This window comes from Nanorana parkeri, unplaced genomic scaffold (genome assembly GCF_000935625.1).
Source record: "Nanorana parkeri isolate BGI_ZX_2015 unplaced genomic scaffold, ASM93562v1 scaffold22, whole genome shotgun sequence".
NCBI classification, from domain to species: domain Eukaryota; kingdom Metazoa; phylum Chordata; class Amphibia; order Anura; family Dicroglossidae; genus Nanorana; species Nanorana parkeri.
Genome location: NW_017306290.1, coordinates 2,750,922 through 2,766,848, shown reverse-complemented (window position 1 = coordinate 2,766,848; position 15,927 = coordinate 2,750,922). Strand labels below are relative to the sequence as shown.

The 15,927-nt window shown below is 38.5% G+C and overlaps 1 protein-coding gene across 1 annotated transcript in view; it reads right to left on the bottom strand.

Annotated features, from left to right (window-relative positions):
* ROS1 (ROS proto-oncogene 1, receptor tyrosine kinase) overlaps nt 1-15,927 on the bottom strand; it is a 100,255-nt gene that overhangs the window by 13,361 nt on the left and 70,967 nt on the right. The window contains exons 37-41 of the mRNA XM_018563518.1: nt 14,180-14,244; nt 13,256-13,388; nt 11,513-11,610; nt 9,758-9,961; nt 5,592-5,726 (exon numbers count right to left, since the gene is read on the bottom strand). Coding sequence (XP_018419020.1) covers nt 5,592-5,726; nt 9,758-9,961; nt 11,513-11,610; nt 13,256-13,388; nt 14,180-14,244 — 635 coding nt within the window. The remainder of the gene's footprint in view (nt 1-5,591; nt 5,727-9,757; nt 9,962-11,512; nt 11,611-13,255; nt 13,389-14,179; nt 14,245-15,927) is intronic.

Genomic DNA, 15,927 nt, shown 5'->3' with positions numbered 1-15,927 from the left:
GAGGGGGGGGGGGGGAGTGACAATCACCGCTCTCTGCAGGGAGAAGTCTGGGAACTGAGTGATCAGTGGCATGTGATCGCTCAGTTCTCGATCAATAGAGCCCACATGTGACAGCTGCTGTGTCACACGTCGGCTCTAAGTATGGGGATGAGTGTATTTCACTCTCCCCATAATTTTCCATTAAGTTACCTATCGCATGTGGGATTTTCTTTTACAGTATAAAGAACATCAATCATGACAATGATTGCTTTGGGTGCCATTGCTGTTTTCCTGTTGAAAAAGCCATTTGTCTGGCTCTCATGCTTTAATGCTTTATGAATCACTGACCCAGCATGCAGCAACTGACTTCAGAACTCCAGATCGATATACTTTTTTAAGGTTAGTGACTCACCATTACCTGTTAGGTTAAATAAATGCAGCTAAATTCATCAGGTTGCTTACAGTAATTCTGTGTTGTGTTAACCAAACAGTAAGTGGATGAAGCCGTAAATGGCTGACTGATTTACAAGAGGTCGCACATGCAGCAGTTATATCACTTGTGACTTGAGTGAAAGATTACAATAAATTAAGAGGTGTTTAGAATTTTTTTTTTATTGACACGTCATGTATAGCCTGACAGCCCAGCTATACAAAATAACTGAAAGGTGCATTTTCATGGACTATAAAATATTTAATGGAGCAGTCACTCTTCCTAGGGGTTTATCTTGCTTACCATAAGAGTGAAACTGTGAAAAGGCTGTCAGTTTAGTTAATGATCACAGTACTGGGAGAAGTGCTCTATAACGCTTAAGTGGGTAATGACTGGATGGACCCTGGGGCATTAGGTTGTTGTCATTAAATCGTTAATCAAACTTCATTCAGCTTGTCAGAAGCTTTTCATTTTTACATTATTGCATAGTCATGTAGCAAAATGCTCCATACTATGAGCACTGATAATATCAACATCTTATATCTGAAAAACGGAAGGATATAATTGTGCGTACAATAACAAAATGAGTTCATAAATCTTCAACATGAATATATTTAAAATAAATGAAGGTATTTGCATAATGAATTTTATTATTTATGAAAATGTGTTTTTTTCAATTACACTGACATTTCTTTGTAGTGCTAAAAGATATTTTGTGTTCGGAGTGTTTTACAATTGATAAACTAAAGTCAACTTTACATGCCTACTTGGTATAGTTCTTTATGTATATATGGTTCCCTCTGCTGGTAAAAAGAGAGAAACGAGGAAACAAAAAATTAAGTACATGGGTTCAGGGCATACAAAACTGCTTCTCTATGCATATCTACTGTACTTCTAAAAGATACACCTTAAAATGTAATAAACATTTATTTTTAAAATAATAGTTAGATATTTTCATAGTCTCTGTTTTCACTGAGGTTTACTTTAATCATCTAACTCAAGCAAAATACTACTTTTCCTTGCTGGTGATTGATCATTCAAAATAAACAGAGATTTAGCTTATATGCTAGTAAATCAAACTCAAAGATGATACTAGTTGACGAGTTCTCAGTGTAGTAGAATAGGTTTTTCTCTCTCTCTCTCTCTCTCTCTCTCTCTCTCTCTCTCTCTCGATCTATAGATCTATAGATCTGTAGATCTGTAGATCTGTAGATCTTTTTTTTCTGTTCCACATCTTTATTACTGAAATATCGAAGTATAAAATCTTTAGGATTCAGCTTTTCTCCCCTTTATTCCCAGTACTAAGCTCCCACTTTTTTGATTGCATTTGGTGGTGAAGGAGCTCAAAGTAGCATATCTTCCACTTTCATTCTCAAGAGTTTAACAATAGAAACATCTCACTAATCATGATGTTATCTCCTCTACACTAGCAATAAATCAGTTCTCCTGGTCCACAAGTGACTTTCACAGTTTCAGACTGCTTCATGTCAAGGACTAGGAGAAAAAAAATGAGTCCTGGTATGTAATTCATTTTAGACCTACTTGCAGCTTAATTTGCTTATTCACATAAATACTGCATTGCAATAGTTTGCATAGCTTGAGAACGCCATGCCATAACATGGAATTTCCTTTTGTACTACTTTTGGGATCTGAGTTTTTAGCAATGGAACTGCATTATCTGAAACGTGTTTTCATTTTTTTCAAATAGTGTATACAAAGCAGTTATCTTCATTGCCTACTATGTATTTTTTATTGTGTCTTAGTACTTGCATCTCTTGTGTATTTTTAATATTTTTAATAATTTGCCTATTTAATTGTAAAGAAAAAGTGGACAAGGAAAATATATTTATATTAGTGACATCTACAAGTTGAGCATGAGTATGTCTCTTCTTTAAACCCTAAAATTATAATTGATGGATGGTTTGGGAAATGGCAATCTGCTAGAGTTAAGCAGAAATAAGAAACGATTAATGGCCCTTTCCTCAGCACTTCATGTTCAGAACTATGTTTAGGATAAATGGAATTTAAAGAATTCAGCACTTCCATTAATAACTGGCTGTAGTGGCAACAGACAATATAGTTAACTGACAGGAGCAGCATACAGGCGCTGAGTGCTAGGTCAATCCCATAAAAAGAAGTATAATGACCTAAGCAGCTTACCCCCGCCAGCCAGCCTTAGGCTCCGCAGACAACAATATGTTTATTTTTGAAGGTGTCTTCATTTTTTTAAGTAAATCCATTCTCTCCTAGTTACAAATGCAAAGTCGCAGTACAGAAAGACAGATCTTTACTCAGTTATGCCTTCATTGCTAGTAAAAAGATGAACAGGACATTCAGTACAGTTGGCAATTCTTATATATTACATAAAAACATGAATACAGTATAAACATATACTGTACATATTGTCAAGTGTCAGCACATAAAGTGACACTAAACTCAGGAGTTAAATCTTAAAAATGCATTCAAGTACCCTAACAATTAAGAAAAATGTATCTTATTTGTGTATCACTCAGCTACAGATCCTCAAATCATCTCTGAATTGGTGCTGACACTGTCCTTCCTTCTGGAGGGTGGCTACTTTTGTTACCCCTGGTCCTTGTGTGTGTTGTAAAGTAGCCACCGCCCCAAGCTCAATCCTGTGATGGACTACAATCTCAATACAATTTAGTAAACTAAATGTGAGATTGTAGTCCACCAAGGGAGTGAGCTTGGAGTGGTGGCTACTTTATAACACACAATGTTATGTCTCTTTAAAAACCCAGCAAGTACAGAAGAATATCTGTTGATCTGCCAGAAATACAGTGTGCACCTAACATCCTGTAATGGGCTGACAACACAACCACTGCTGGACTGAAATAGCAGGAGAGGGAGGGAAGCAGCAAGGAGCTTATGGGTGGAATGAAGCGAGTACTGACAAAGTAAACTAAGAGGATCTATGGAGATGTGGATGTGCTGACATAGTCCAACAGGAGGGAATTTCAGTGCAGCAGAAGCAGCACTGTCAACCTGCTAGAGGAAGTTAGGAGCTGGCAGAATTGTCTATGCTTGCAGCATTTTTAAAGAACCAAAGCATGGGTAAATGTGCATGTACAGGAGAGCTGTGCTGTGTTATTTTAGATTTTGCCCACACATTCACTTTAAATCAGTAGAGTGGAGAAAATATTCACCTAAATATGCGTAGCAGCCTGTAAGCAGGAATGCTTAGTAAATTTTGTATTCTATTGTAATCAGATTGTAATCAGTCTGATGCTGATTTGTAGTCTATGCTCATCTGGTTTCCCCTAATCAATCTGTCATTGCTTGCATCTGCCTGCTGCTAGGTGTATCCTGGCCACAGGGCAGAGCAACCAATGAGAGATTGTTATGAGTATGTATGTCTCCCTAACCAAGCACTAAGAGGTTGATGGCCAGTCTTGCATGCTGAGAGGGGTATACATTCTTGGGGTGGATCATGTGAGCTTTCTCTTCCTCCTCTGGGCCCTGTCTGGGGGGAGGCTGTTATGGTTTGTCTGATTTTGCAAGGCCTAAAGTCTGGGAACTAGCCATGTGCTTGCACTAAGAACTGAGTCTGGGGGCCCAGTGGCTACTATTAATACCAAGGATGAAGATGTTCGATGACTCCTGATTCGAGTACTGCTCGGCCAGGTGCTCTACACACAGATTTCCATGTCTGGCTTAAAGGTCATAGTCTGTGATGGCAGTATTGTGTTATAGCACTCTGTCCTATTGCTTAAAGGAGTCTACACCAGCTTGTATGATCCTGATCCTCAACCTCTCTCCCTGATGTTCATCAATAAAGTTCCTCAGCATCATCTCTACAGTCCGCACCTCGCTTTTATCGGTCACCATAGAGGGTGGTAGGTGCATTTTGGGCAGCAACCCAGATAGCAAGGATAACTTGCCACAAACTTGTGTTGGGGTTAAATTGTAATTTTGTTAACTTGCTGCACATTTTCCTGGCAAGTTGTAGACTTGCAGAATACTTGCAGCACAAGTTCTAGTTGACAATTTTTGAATTTGTAGCAAATTTGCTTGGCAAGTCTACAGCAAGAGTTCTGCAAGTCTTAGCAAGAGCTCTGCAAGCTCCCTGGTCAGGAGACTTGCAATGCAGACTTGCTGTAATCGTGCAACAAAATTGTGAAGCTTAGCAAGTCTGCAAGAGTTTAGCAAGTCATTTTCAAACTTGCAGCACAATTTCTTGCTATCTGGGAATATACCAAATTCCCTAGACTGGCTTTTTGGATGACCCACCTTTTCTCTGTGGCTCCTTAGGGGGTGTGCTACATATGCATTAGAAAACATAATTTGCAATGTATTTACAGGGACAGGGAAACCTCTTAACATTTCTCCCTAGGCAAAGTATGAAAGATATGTGTTGCCAACTTCTTCTTCTACTGTGCAAGAACCAATAAGCCTGATAAAAAATAACCATATGTATGCGCTGTAATATCAATCATACAATCCTACTAGTCATTCAACTATTCTAATGGGTATCTGATAGCTTCAAATATCATATACAGGGTTAACCATTGACAGGGTCATCCCTATAATGAGGCTGTTGCCTCAGACGGCATCTCTTTGCGTCAAGTGGGGGGTGGCCGCATGGCCGCTCTGCTGCATAATGTTGTGCCGGCCAGGCACCTCCTTTCCCCCTTTCCCGCCAGAATGTCCCAGGTTACTAAGAGCCTGGTGGGAAGATTTGTAAGGACCATACACATCTCCCCACCTAGCTCCTGGCAACCAGTGATGACAGTGAGCTGGGCAGGATGCCAGCCAGAGTCAGTGAGAAGATCCACCTCAAAAGAAGGCTAGAGACACCCTTGCCCATTGAGTACTAAAATTTAATTTCTTGTATCATAATAGTCCTCTGTGTGGGCAGGTTCACTAGAATGCATCATGTTTTTTTAGCATTATTAATAAACGTAATTGTATGAACCACATTAGAATCTAGTCTAGTGCCAGATATTTCATCATCATTTGAAGAGCCAACAAATAAATGCTGCAATTACTGTCATTTAAGTTTATATTTACAAAATAGAACATCAGACCTTACTGGAGCTGAAGACAATTGAAAACTCCAGTTGGTTTTAATAGATTATTTACATTGAGATAATGCACATTAGTGGCAATGGTTCTTAAAAACCTGTACTGGGACTTTTATGAATCAATAATTTCGACTTACATGTCATCAGGACAGTTATCAGGAGGATCCATTCTTCTTCCAGATCGCACATAATGTAAAACCTCCATGTTTGAATACCCTTGATAAGGCTGCTGACCCAATGTAAAGAGCTCCCACAAAAGAACACCAAAGGACCTTAAACAGATACATAAAAAAGTCTTCAGCTGGGATATACAGGACTTATTCTTACATCATAGTACATCAAACGCATGCCAAAATGTTATTGTTATATACCATACTGTGCCCGGTATATTACTGCCCCCTGGTAAATTAAACCCGTCACAAACTAGGGCAATAACGGCTTAATATAAATAATCATATCAATATGTGATATTGTATGCAAAACCTTGTCATTTATGTCATCAGTATATGTAAATTGGACCAGCCATAAACACATGCAGGTTTTGCCTTGCTAATTCACTTACCTTAATGCAATCTACAAATCAAAGGCAATCTGGCTATAAAACAACAGACTTTATACAGCCTTTGATGACAAGAAATCTCCACGATGACCCAATAGCCAGAGGCTGCCTAGGTTTTATTTAAGGGAGATCAGGAGCAGAAGTTTTCAGTTATGACATGAAAAAGGAACTCTAATAATGATAATGTAATTTATAATATCATAAATTCATGACTCATGAGAAGTTGGATTTTATTAAAATACTTGCTCTGCCCTCAGGCATGGGATTTTTAAAATACCTACCTGGCATCTCAAAATTGGCCACAAGATGGTGCTAAAGAGAATACATCTCTATTCAAAGCAAGCTGACTGTTTTTCTATGGTAGGTTCCCAGCAACCTCTATCAAAAGAAGAAGGGAACAAGTGCATTCTGGGACTTAGACTCCATCTATGAACGAAGGAGAAGAGAATCTGATGCCATCCTAAATGCATGTCTGGAGTAAATGCCCGATTTCCCTTACGGCAGCATTGCTGGTAGGAGCAGACTTGTTTCGCATTCTATTTGTGAGCTATCACTTCATTTACATGTTCATAAGCTGTTTGCAGTTTTCATGTTCTTTTTTACCAGTTTCACGCCACCCTATTTTGTTAAAGGAGAACTATGAGGTGAGTGCTTTTCACTCACCTCATAGTTCTAGCCGACCTGTGACAGTCTCATTGTCACAGGTCGGCTCAGTAGATCGGGAAGTGAGCAAACACATACCGGCGATCTCACTTCTCGATTCTGTCACGGCTCTCTGCCGTGACAGGGGAAGGGCTTGATTCCCCCCTCCCCGCTCCGATCCGCCAGCGCTGACTGGCTGAACGGACGGGGGAGGGGCGGGTACAGCTGGCTCTGCCTCTAGATAGGCAGAGCCAGCTGTCAGTCACTTCAGCTGCGTTGTCTCAGTATACCGTGAGCTACAGCTCGCGGTATACTGAGCCTAGGGTGATGGGAGGATGCTAGTTTGTGTCCTCACGTTACCCTAAGGAGAACTATGGGGAAAAGCCTTAACCCCATAGTTCTACTTTAATAAAGCTTCAAGATTTCATCCAGTCTGACTTATTGCAGAATAGGAGGGTTTAGCTGCATGTCGAGCTATACACAGGCCACAGGGCAATGTCTAGCAGGGACAGAACAATACTTATTTTAAATGACAAATTCTAATCCTAATGTAAAAGAAGTGTTAACATAATGAAGAACAATCTGTACAACTCTCTTCTATCCCATACTTAAACAGATGATCAAAGGTACAAGGGCAAACAGCAAAGGAGGACTGAATAGAGATCTAGTATTCTTTATGCAAAAACATGTTTGCTGCAAGCATGGAGCTTGCATAAAATGCATATGTGAAACCAAGGTTATTAAAAGAGCAGAATACTGCATTTTTTTCTTACAGCTTCAGAGGTCCAATTCTTCTTGTGTGGATTACAACAAATGCATTTTGTGTTAATTTCAGTCTGTGAGTTATGTGCGCAACAAATGTATATTGCATAGAGAATAATAGTAGATTTGCTGTTCTACTCTGCTCCTCATCCTTCAATTGTAGCTCCTGTTTTTCTTATAAGAGTCTTAAAGAAGAAAGATGGAGATCAACACATCCACATGCATGAGGTCTAAGGCTGACCACAGAAAGGCAGATGTCTTACTGAAAGTGACAGGTGATTAGTAATGTGCCCGTCGTTGTATATAATACTCTCATTACACTTCCAACATAAGATTGTGGCACATTTACCGTTACAGGCTCATTCTATGAAAAGAAAGATCATTTCAGGAATGTTGAAAAAAAAAGCTCTCCAATCTGGAGCATTATCCATTTAACCCATACATGACCTGATCCTTGCCTAATCACTCCAAGTGATGCTTGCATCTATCACATCAGGCCATGCATGAGCACCCAAAGGTTCGCTGTTCACTCATCATAGAATTCAGGAAGTGATATCAGTGTATATCAGGGTTACCATTCAAATAAAATAGTACCATTCAATGACCCGAAGTACAAAAAACTCTTTGCAATGTTTATTACCATAGCAAAGCATACATAAAAAGTTTCCTTTCTTAGTCAAGCTTGAGAAAGCAACTGTTCACCTTGAATCTTATATTTACAATTAACAGAACATTATCAAAAGCTGAACTCCAAGGGAATAGGTGAATACATAGTTGAAATAAAATTATGGGAGCTACTTTACCTGCAAAAGAACTTGCATTTTTATATACCCAGTCATGAGATTTACATAGCTCTGTCACCTCACAGCTAGCCTGGTGACCTGAGTTTCCTCTGCTGTGGTTAAGCAACACAGCCTGGTCACCTCTCTGCCCTTGCCTGTGTCTGGACAGTGAAGGAGTAACTATAGACTGATTAGGTCAATTCTTTGCTCTCATGGTCAGGAAATGTGACTTCAGGACTCCTGATTGGTCCTAATTTTTGCCCCAATTCTAATTCTAAATGCAGCTGCACTTATTACAACTTGCTGTTACCAAGTCAAATTATGTTTTACTAGTTGCATTCAAAATCCTGTGAATTACTTTGTAATAAATGTATAGTTACATTGATTGGTGTTCTATTACCTACTCAAAGACCCCATTCACACTAAGCTACATCAGACAAATCGCTTTTTCAGCGCTGATTTGAACTGAACGACTTTGAGAGACATTGAGCTACTTTGGGCTACAGTGCACATATTGTCGCGCTACTTTTGGCATGGACTTCGTAGCTGCTACATTGGGCTGTATCTAATCAAAAGCGGTCTTGATGTGACATGGTTGCTCTTCCTGTTTCCTGCCTATGTTCCTGCTTATATTTCAGTGCAAAAGTGACACTTCTGTAGCGCGACAATGAGCTACACCTAGAATGAGCTACACTACATTGAAGTCTATTGGGCCAAATCGCATGAAATCTGCCGAAAAATAGGTCATGTTCAAGCGACAAGCTTGAGCTACAAGCTACAGGCGACATTGAGCTGTGAGATGTGAACAGCTCCATTGAAATGCATTGGAAAAGCTACCATGAGCTACATTGAGCTGATGTTTGAGCGATTTTTGAGCTGAAATCGCGCTACAAATCGCTCAGTGTGAATGGGGTTGAAGTGCAGTTTTCATTTATTTTGTAAATGTATCACTTTTCCTCTTTACTAACACTATACAGATAAATCGTAGAGCTTGTAGTTAAAATATACCATATTAACAGTCTCTTCCCTTACAAGCTGGGCATGCTAGCTATTTGCTTATACAGTCAGATATATTATGTTATTACTGTATTATGTAATGACCATAGCAAGCTGATTCACAATATGTGCTGTTATGAAAAAGGTGGAGTCTGAGCCTATAATCCTTTACAATATATATACAATGGGGGGAATTTATCAAAACTGTTGCAGACAAAATCTGCAACCAATCGGCTTCAATCTCTCAAATCTCAACTGAGCAAACTGAAGAGAGATGCTGATTGGTTGCCATGGGCAACTGCTCCAGTTTCTGTCTGCTCCAGTTTTGATAAATTCCCCCCATAGTGTCTCACTTACACTAACAAGACATAACTGAAATCACTCCTGTTCTATTTCTGTACTTGTCCTAGATATACATCAAAAACCAGACCTTTTCATGCCAGACTTTTTTGACATCTGACAACTTTTTTCTAAAGAGGCCAAAGATAAAACTGTAGTTATGTATTACATTTGACTTTTATATTCCTTAACTCAGCGTACAATTTATGATGGCAGAACTCACCATACATCAGAGCGATTAGTGAAGATCCCATCAATAAGACTTTCCGGAGCCATCCATCGGACAGGCAAAAATCCTTCTCCCTTTTTTCTGTAATAGTCACTTTTATATACATCTCTAGCAAGTCCAAAATCCCCAATCTTCACTGCCCTTGTTGGATTATTGTATTCTTTCACAGAAACCAAGCAATTGCGTGCAGCCAAGTCTCTAACAAGCAGTCAAAATCCATAATGAGTACAATGGTCTCAAAGAAAACACTGGACAAAGATATGTAAATGCATTCAGATAGATTTTTGGTGGTAGAGCGACAACCAGTCAAAAGAACTTTCCACTCTCCATAAAACACTACTGTGATTACTTCACACTGTGTCTGTATTTTACATTTCATTCATAAAATGCCGAATGTGTTAGCTGCCATATCCTTCTCAGTGTTCTCGACATAACATTAAAGAGCATGCATGGGGACAGAAGAACCCTTTGACAGGTCTTGTGACAATTTTTTTCTCTTCTAGGTACAATGTTGTACTCCATTCATTGGAATTAATGTGGCTTTACTTATTTAACTTACTTCACAGTCCCAAAGCAAGAGACGATAAAGTAGACATTAATTTCCTATCTACGGATCCCATATCTTAGGTTCTGCAGTGAGGGTGAGAACAGTGTAGAACTTCTGTGTTGCACACCACACATGTTTTTTCCTCATTCTGCTCAGCAAATGTAAAGGGGGGATGCCTCTGTTGAAACTTCACAGACTTTTGTTTGCAGACACTTTTTTATGCTGGGATAAGCATTTTTTAAAGCTGCTACTCAGCTGGCAAGATATTCAATTCTAAGCAGTATTAAAACACTCCAAACCCAACGCCAAGTATGGATATCTGATTATATATGCCACTAGTGTGCCTAAGGGGTGTAATTATAAACAATTTGCACAGCCATTTGTCCTGGAAAACTCTGCGCATGTTCTGTGCAAATAGAGACAAAAATGAATGTTCTTAATCTGTAATATCAGAAAATATCATAAAATGGCCACTAGATGGAGCTGAGGATCATAAGAACAAAATCTTTATTTCCTCAGCTCCATCTAGTGGCCAGAATGTGGTATTTTCCTGATATTACATTTTATTTGAAGAGAAAATATACTAAGAGTGTTTGTTTTTGCCTCCATGGTATATATTTTGCCTCCATGGTATATATATATATATACACCCATACGTGTCTTTTTCCCAAAAGGTATATGTATACTGCTCAAAATTATATCTTTTGATATAAAGTTTAAGTTCTTGAAGAGTTGCGTGACAGATTAATGGTCTGAGGTCTGACAGTCTGATGGTCTGACAGTCAAGCACGTTAAGCTTACCGAGGTTGTGGCATATGAACATCTTATAACTGGTCTCTTTTCCTTCTACCTGCTTATTTTTCTCATGTTTTTCCTGGGGCACAACAGATCCATCCATGTACAGAAACCTACTGTGTTTGGGGCACTAGGTCACTTCCCCGGAATTTTTTATTTGTTTTATAAAAAAAAGAGATGAAAAGCAAGGACGCGTAAAGTTACATTTATGTGCCTATGTTAAAGTCAGTATATGTGATTTTGTTCTTGGCCATGTTTACAGCTGTTCTTTCACAAGTAGTGTCCAGAACTGTAAAATGTTGATTTGCACACTTTCAACACTGACAATTTTGCTACTGCTCTGGATTTTTATTTATAAACTTTTAAAAAAAGAAAAGAATATCATAGTTAGAGAATTAAAGTAGTACCTGTGTACAAAATGTAATCTCTCCAAATAGGCACAACCTCTGGAAATGTCAAGTGATATGTCAAGAAGATCCATGCTTGAAAGTAAAGGATCCTCATACTAGAAGGATTGAAAGAACAGTGAAAGCTACCATCCTTTTATTCATCAGACTATTATTCAAACAGGAGTCTTATGATGGCATTTTATATATGATTTATGACTTGGACTCTTCCCATAGTAAGAGTGAGCGTAAGCAAAGGTTTCCTTTTTCCAGCTTGTCATCACTAGGCTTCATGCATCTTAATAGCAACTGAACTAATGTACTTTTAGTGTAGTTCCAGGGAAATCCAAATTAAACTGCATCATGTTGACAGGACTGGAATGTAGCCAGTATAAATATTACAGGTTCCATTAAAATACAGATAGCATTCATGTAAAAGATACAGTCACATCATATAATGCCACAACATTATTTTCTACTTAAAATAGATCTAAACCTTATCACTAAAAACTCATCATAGCTTTAACATGTTAATGTAAATGTAATGTAAACTGTGTTTTCATGAAGGTCCTTGTTTAGGCACCACCTGTTATAGGGTGACAACGGACTGTCCCTGCCTCCCAATTTTGCTCCCATTTTGTCACTCTGTCACATGCACCTCTGGTGAGACTACAGGAAGGTATACCAAAACATATTGTGCATGCATGGTTTACTGTTGTCACTTTTAGGAAGTGGGTCCTTCAATGATGTGCTGCTAACATACAAGTGAATGCATATAGACAGGAACTGGCTAAAAGAGGCTGTAACAGATAAGCAGCACTGGGGTGTAAAAAACGATAAGGAAAAAAAACTATGAAAACAGTATTTTAATGGAAAAAATCCTGATAGTTGTTTAGAATTCATCATAATAATATATGATACATATCATATATATACATACATATATACATTTTATACTTATGATACATTATCATGCAGATAGGGTTTAAAACTTTAAGAACATTTTCTAATTCATGTCAATAGAGAAGCCATTTTGTTGCTTAAGACTGCAACTAGAGGAAACTGCTAGAAGCAACAGAATAATGCGCAGCGCCTTCATTGCTTTGGATATGTAGTACTTTCCTGACCAGATTGAGCCTAGTCAGAAGGCCTTTCCATTTTTCTTAGATAGCTACAAAGTGTTGAGGCACAATAAGCAATCAGTCTGTCTCTTTGTCTTAACAGTGAGGCTCCGTTCACACCCAGGCATTCTGTCGCTCAAAGCTAAGTGCAACAAAACGCTCAAGACAAGGAATCAAATTAATTTCTATGGCCCCTGTTCACACCTGAGTGTTTTGTCATGCATTTTGTCGCATGGAGTTTCCCACTGAAATCAATGTGACCAAAAAGCGCTGTAATCTGCCAAGATTTAACTCATGTACTTTTTCCCAGCAACATGTGTTTTTTCTGCTTGCCACAAAACACAGGGGCCATAGAAATGAATGAGATTCCCTGTTTTGAGCATTTTATCGCGCTTACCTTTGAGCGACAAAACGCCTAGATGTGAACGGGGGACTAAGGGACAGAACAGTATTCACCTGTGTCCCATTAAGATAGCTTTAGCTTTAATATTTTGAATTTGATTACAGAGTGAGCACAAGCAAATTAGACTTACATCAGCTGCGATTTTTGTTTGTATAACCGCTACCTGGCTCTACTGGCATACATACTTGTATATTAGACACACATTGCTTTGCAACACAGGGATAGATGAATTAAACTTACAAAAGTATTCTGTCGAGCTCCTCTTAAGTACGATAGTAGATCGCCACCATCCATTAATTCGAGAATAATGTACTGAGGCTCATTAAAGAGGCAGACTCCAAGTAGCTTCAGAATGTTAGAATGATGGAACTGACTGGACACAAAATCAGAGACTGTTATGTTGTTTTCATGATGATTCATATTCTTCACACTAAAAGGTTATGTCTTTTAATACATAGCCTTTGTAAATATTCTCATTAAGTGTAACTTCACTTAGCACATTATCTATGCTTACTTAATTGCCATACTGAAAAAAAACTTTTAATGTTACATTAAATTAAAAAAATCCTTCACTATAGAACATATGTAGAAAGCCATTGCTAGTTTCTAGTGACTAACCAAGTCTCCTGATCTGTATGCTTGTTCCTTCATGTGTTTTTTTTTGTATTAGACCACCATTAATTGCATATATTATTTACTGTGTAAATGTGCAAAAATGGAATCTATACTGATATCATTTTAATATAGAATGTAAAGTAATATCTCCTATTTAATTTGTCCTGCTCTATGTAGGTACATGGAGTGTCTTGCTCACATTGCCTTGGTACACTGGTTCTACCAATAATATACTAATAAGTTGTAATACAGAAAAATTGTACTTGTAGTTGTGCTGCAATACTAGATTTAAGTGGTAATTTCTAATTGGACTGGTTTGTCCAAAGTAAACCTAAGACCCGTTAGAGGGAGGTCTCTTCTGTATAATGAAACTAAGTGCCAGCAATGGATTTCCTTTGGTACCTTTGACATTTCTTGACTGTAATTTTCTTTGCCTCTTAGGTAATGTGTATGTACACAATCATATTTACTGCCGTGTCACCAGCTTCACATTTGATTATTTGAAGTACAGCATGTTTAAAGTGGTACAGCTCTGGAATTTGAGTTTACCTCATCAAGTGTGCCTCTTTCAAAAAATCCACCTTCTCGTTGTCTGTGGCATCGCTCTTTAGAGTCTGTGAAACACAACAGCAATAGAAGATGCAGTGACTACCAAAATTAAGGCCTTTCAAGTTACACATATAAAGTTTGGCGATTGCACATTTAATCAAATGTACCAGTAATATTGGACCCCCTTTGAAATACATTTTTATTGAAAACTAAAAGATATATTCCCCGCTTGATCATCCAATAAAGTAAAGTCAAAAGACAATCCTAAAGGTTTTTATTAAGTATTTGTCTTCCCACTCTTATATGGCCCCATCCTTGGGTACACATACTATTTGTGCAGACTGCGCAGCTGCACAGGTCTCATTGGGATCTAGGGGCAGGGACACCTTCCTGCTGTCACATAGTAATGGAATATGTTGATTTTTAGGGCAGATGAGAAGTGTGAAGTATTCATCATGGTGCCCAACTGTGCTCTTGGTTTGTAATATCCAAGTGGTGTCAGTCAGTAAGAACTTTTTCACTCCCTGTCTGAGAGGCACTGATACATACAGATAGCTTCTCCAATTTCCTTTAATGCAGTTTGGACTGGAAGGGGGTTCTCGAAGTCCACTCCAACTCCAGTTGCATAATATGGACCACAAATGCTTTCAGATCAACACAAAGGCTATTCTTCTATCAGTCTATTATTACTAGGGTTGCACAGATACCAAGTACAGTACTAGGTACAAGTACGAGTACATGTACTGATACTTTTGAGCTCCAAGACTAGACTAGAGAAAAATGCAAAAATTAGGAGGCAGCTCAAAACAATACAAACCCCAGCACACAGAGCTCCTGGGGTTTGTACATCTTTGTTTTAATGTATGATTTTGTTTTTATAAATATAAATAAACGGATGAACAGATACCAGTTTTGCGAGTACGAGTACTGGTACTTGCCGAGTACTTACAAGTACGAGTACTGATACATTTTTGTTTATTGTCATGTGACAGTTTTTCTAAAACAATACAGACTAATGATTTCAGGACAGTGGTGGAGCGCCAGAGCCAGGTCCAAGCTACAACCGCTGCAACTCTGGTAGTTCTCATGAAAATGCCAAGTATCTGCACTGGTACTCGAAAAGTATCTGTGCATCCCTAAATATTACATATCAAGTAAAGGTTGGTAATTGTGGTAATTGGCAAGTAAATGCATAGGGAAGGGTAAGAATAGTTCCTGGTGTCTGCAAGACTGCCACTGGACTCAGCCTGACAGATTTTTATTATAGCACTGAAGCATTAGATTCTAGATTCAAATACCCTTTTTTAGTAGACATGTGTGATTTCTTCCATTCCAAATTGACATTTGTATGAATTTCTGTAAATTCGGATGCATCTGAAGTTCGGAATGACAGAAATAACGTATCCAAACGAATCCAAATGTTTGATAACGAAATTCAGATACATCGGAAATGTTTCCTGAATGTCATTTGTAACGGAACAAAGAAGCGGGAGAGCTGCGTGTCATTCTGTAACAGCTATCCAGTGTCTCCGCCTCTTTGCTGACAGATGGGACTCACATCCTGAATGCCAACAAAGTATCAGAAAGTTTTTACAGAATGTAATCAAAGAAAGAAGCTGAGAGCTGTGTGTATGTGTCATTCTGTAACAGCTCCCTGTTTCTTTGTTGACATTCGGGGCTTGCATTCCGAATGTAAACAAAGAAGCTAACAGCTGTCACAGAATACACAAAAGTGTTTAACTGTTCAC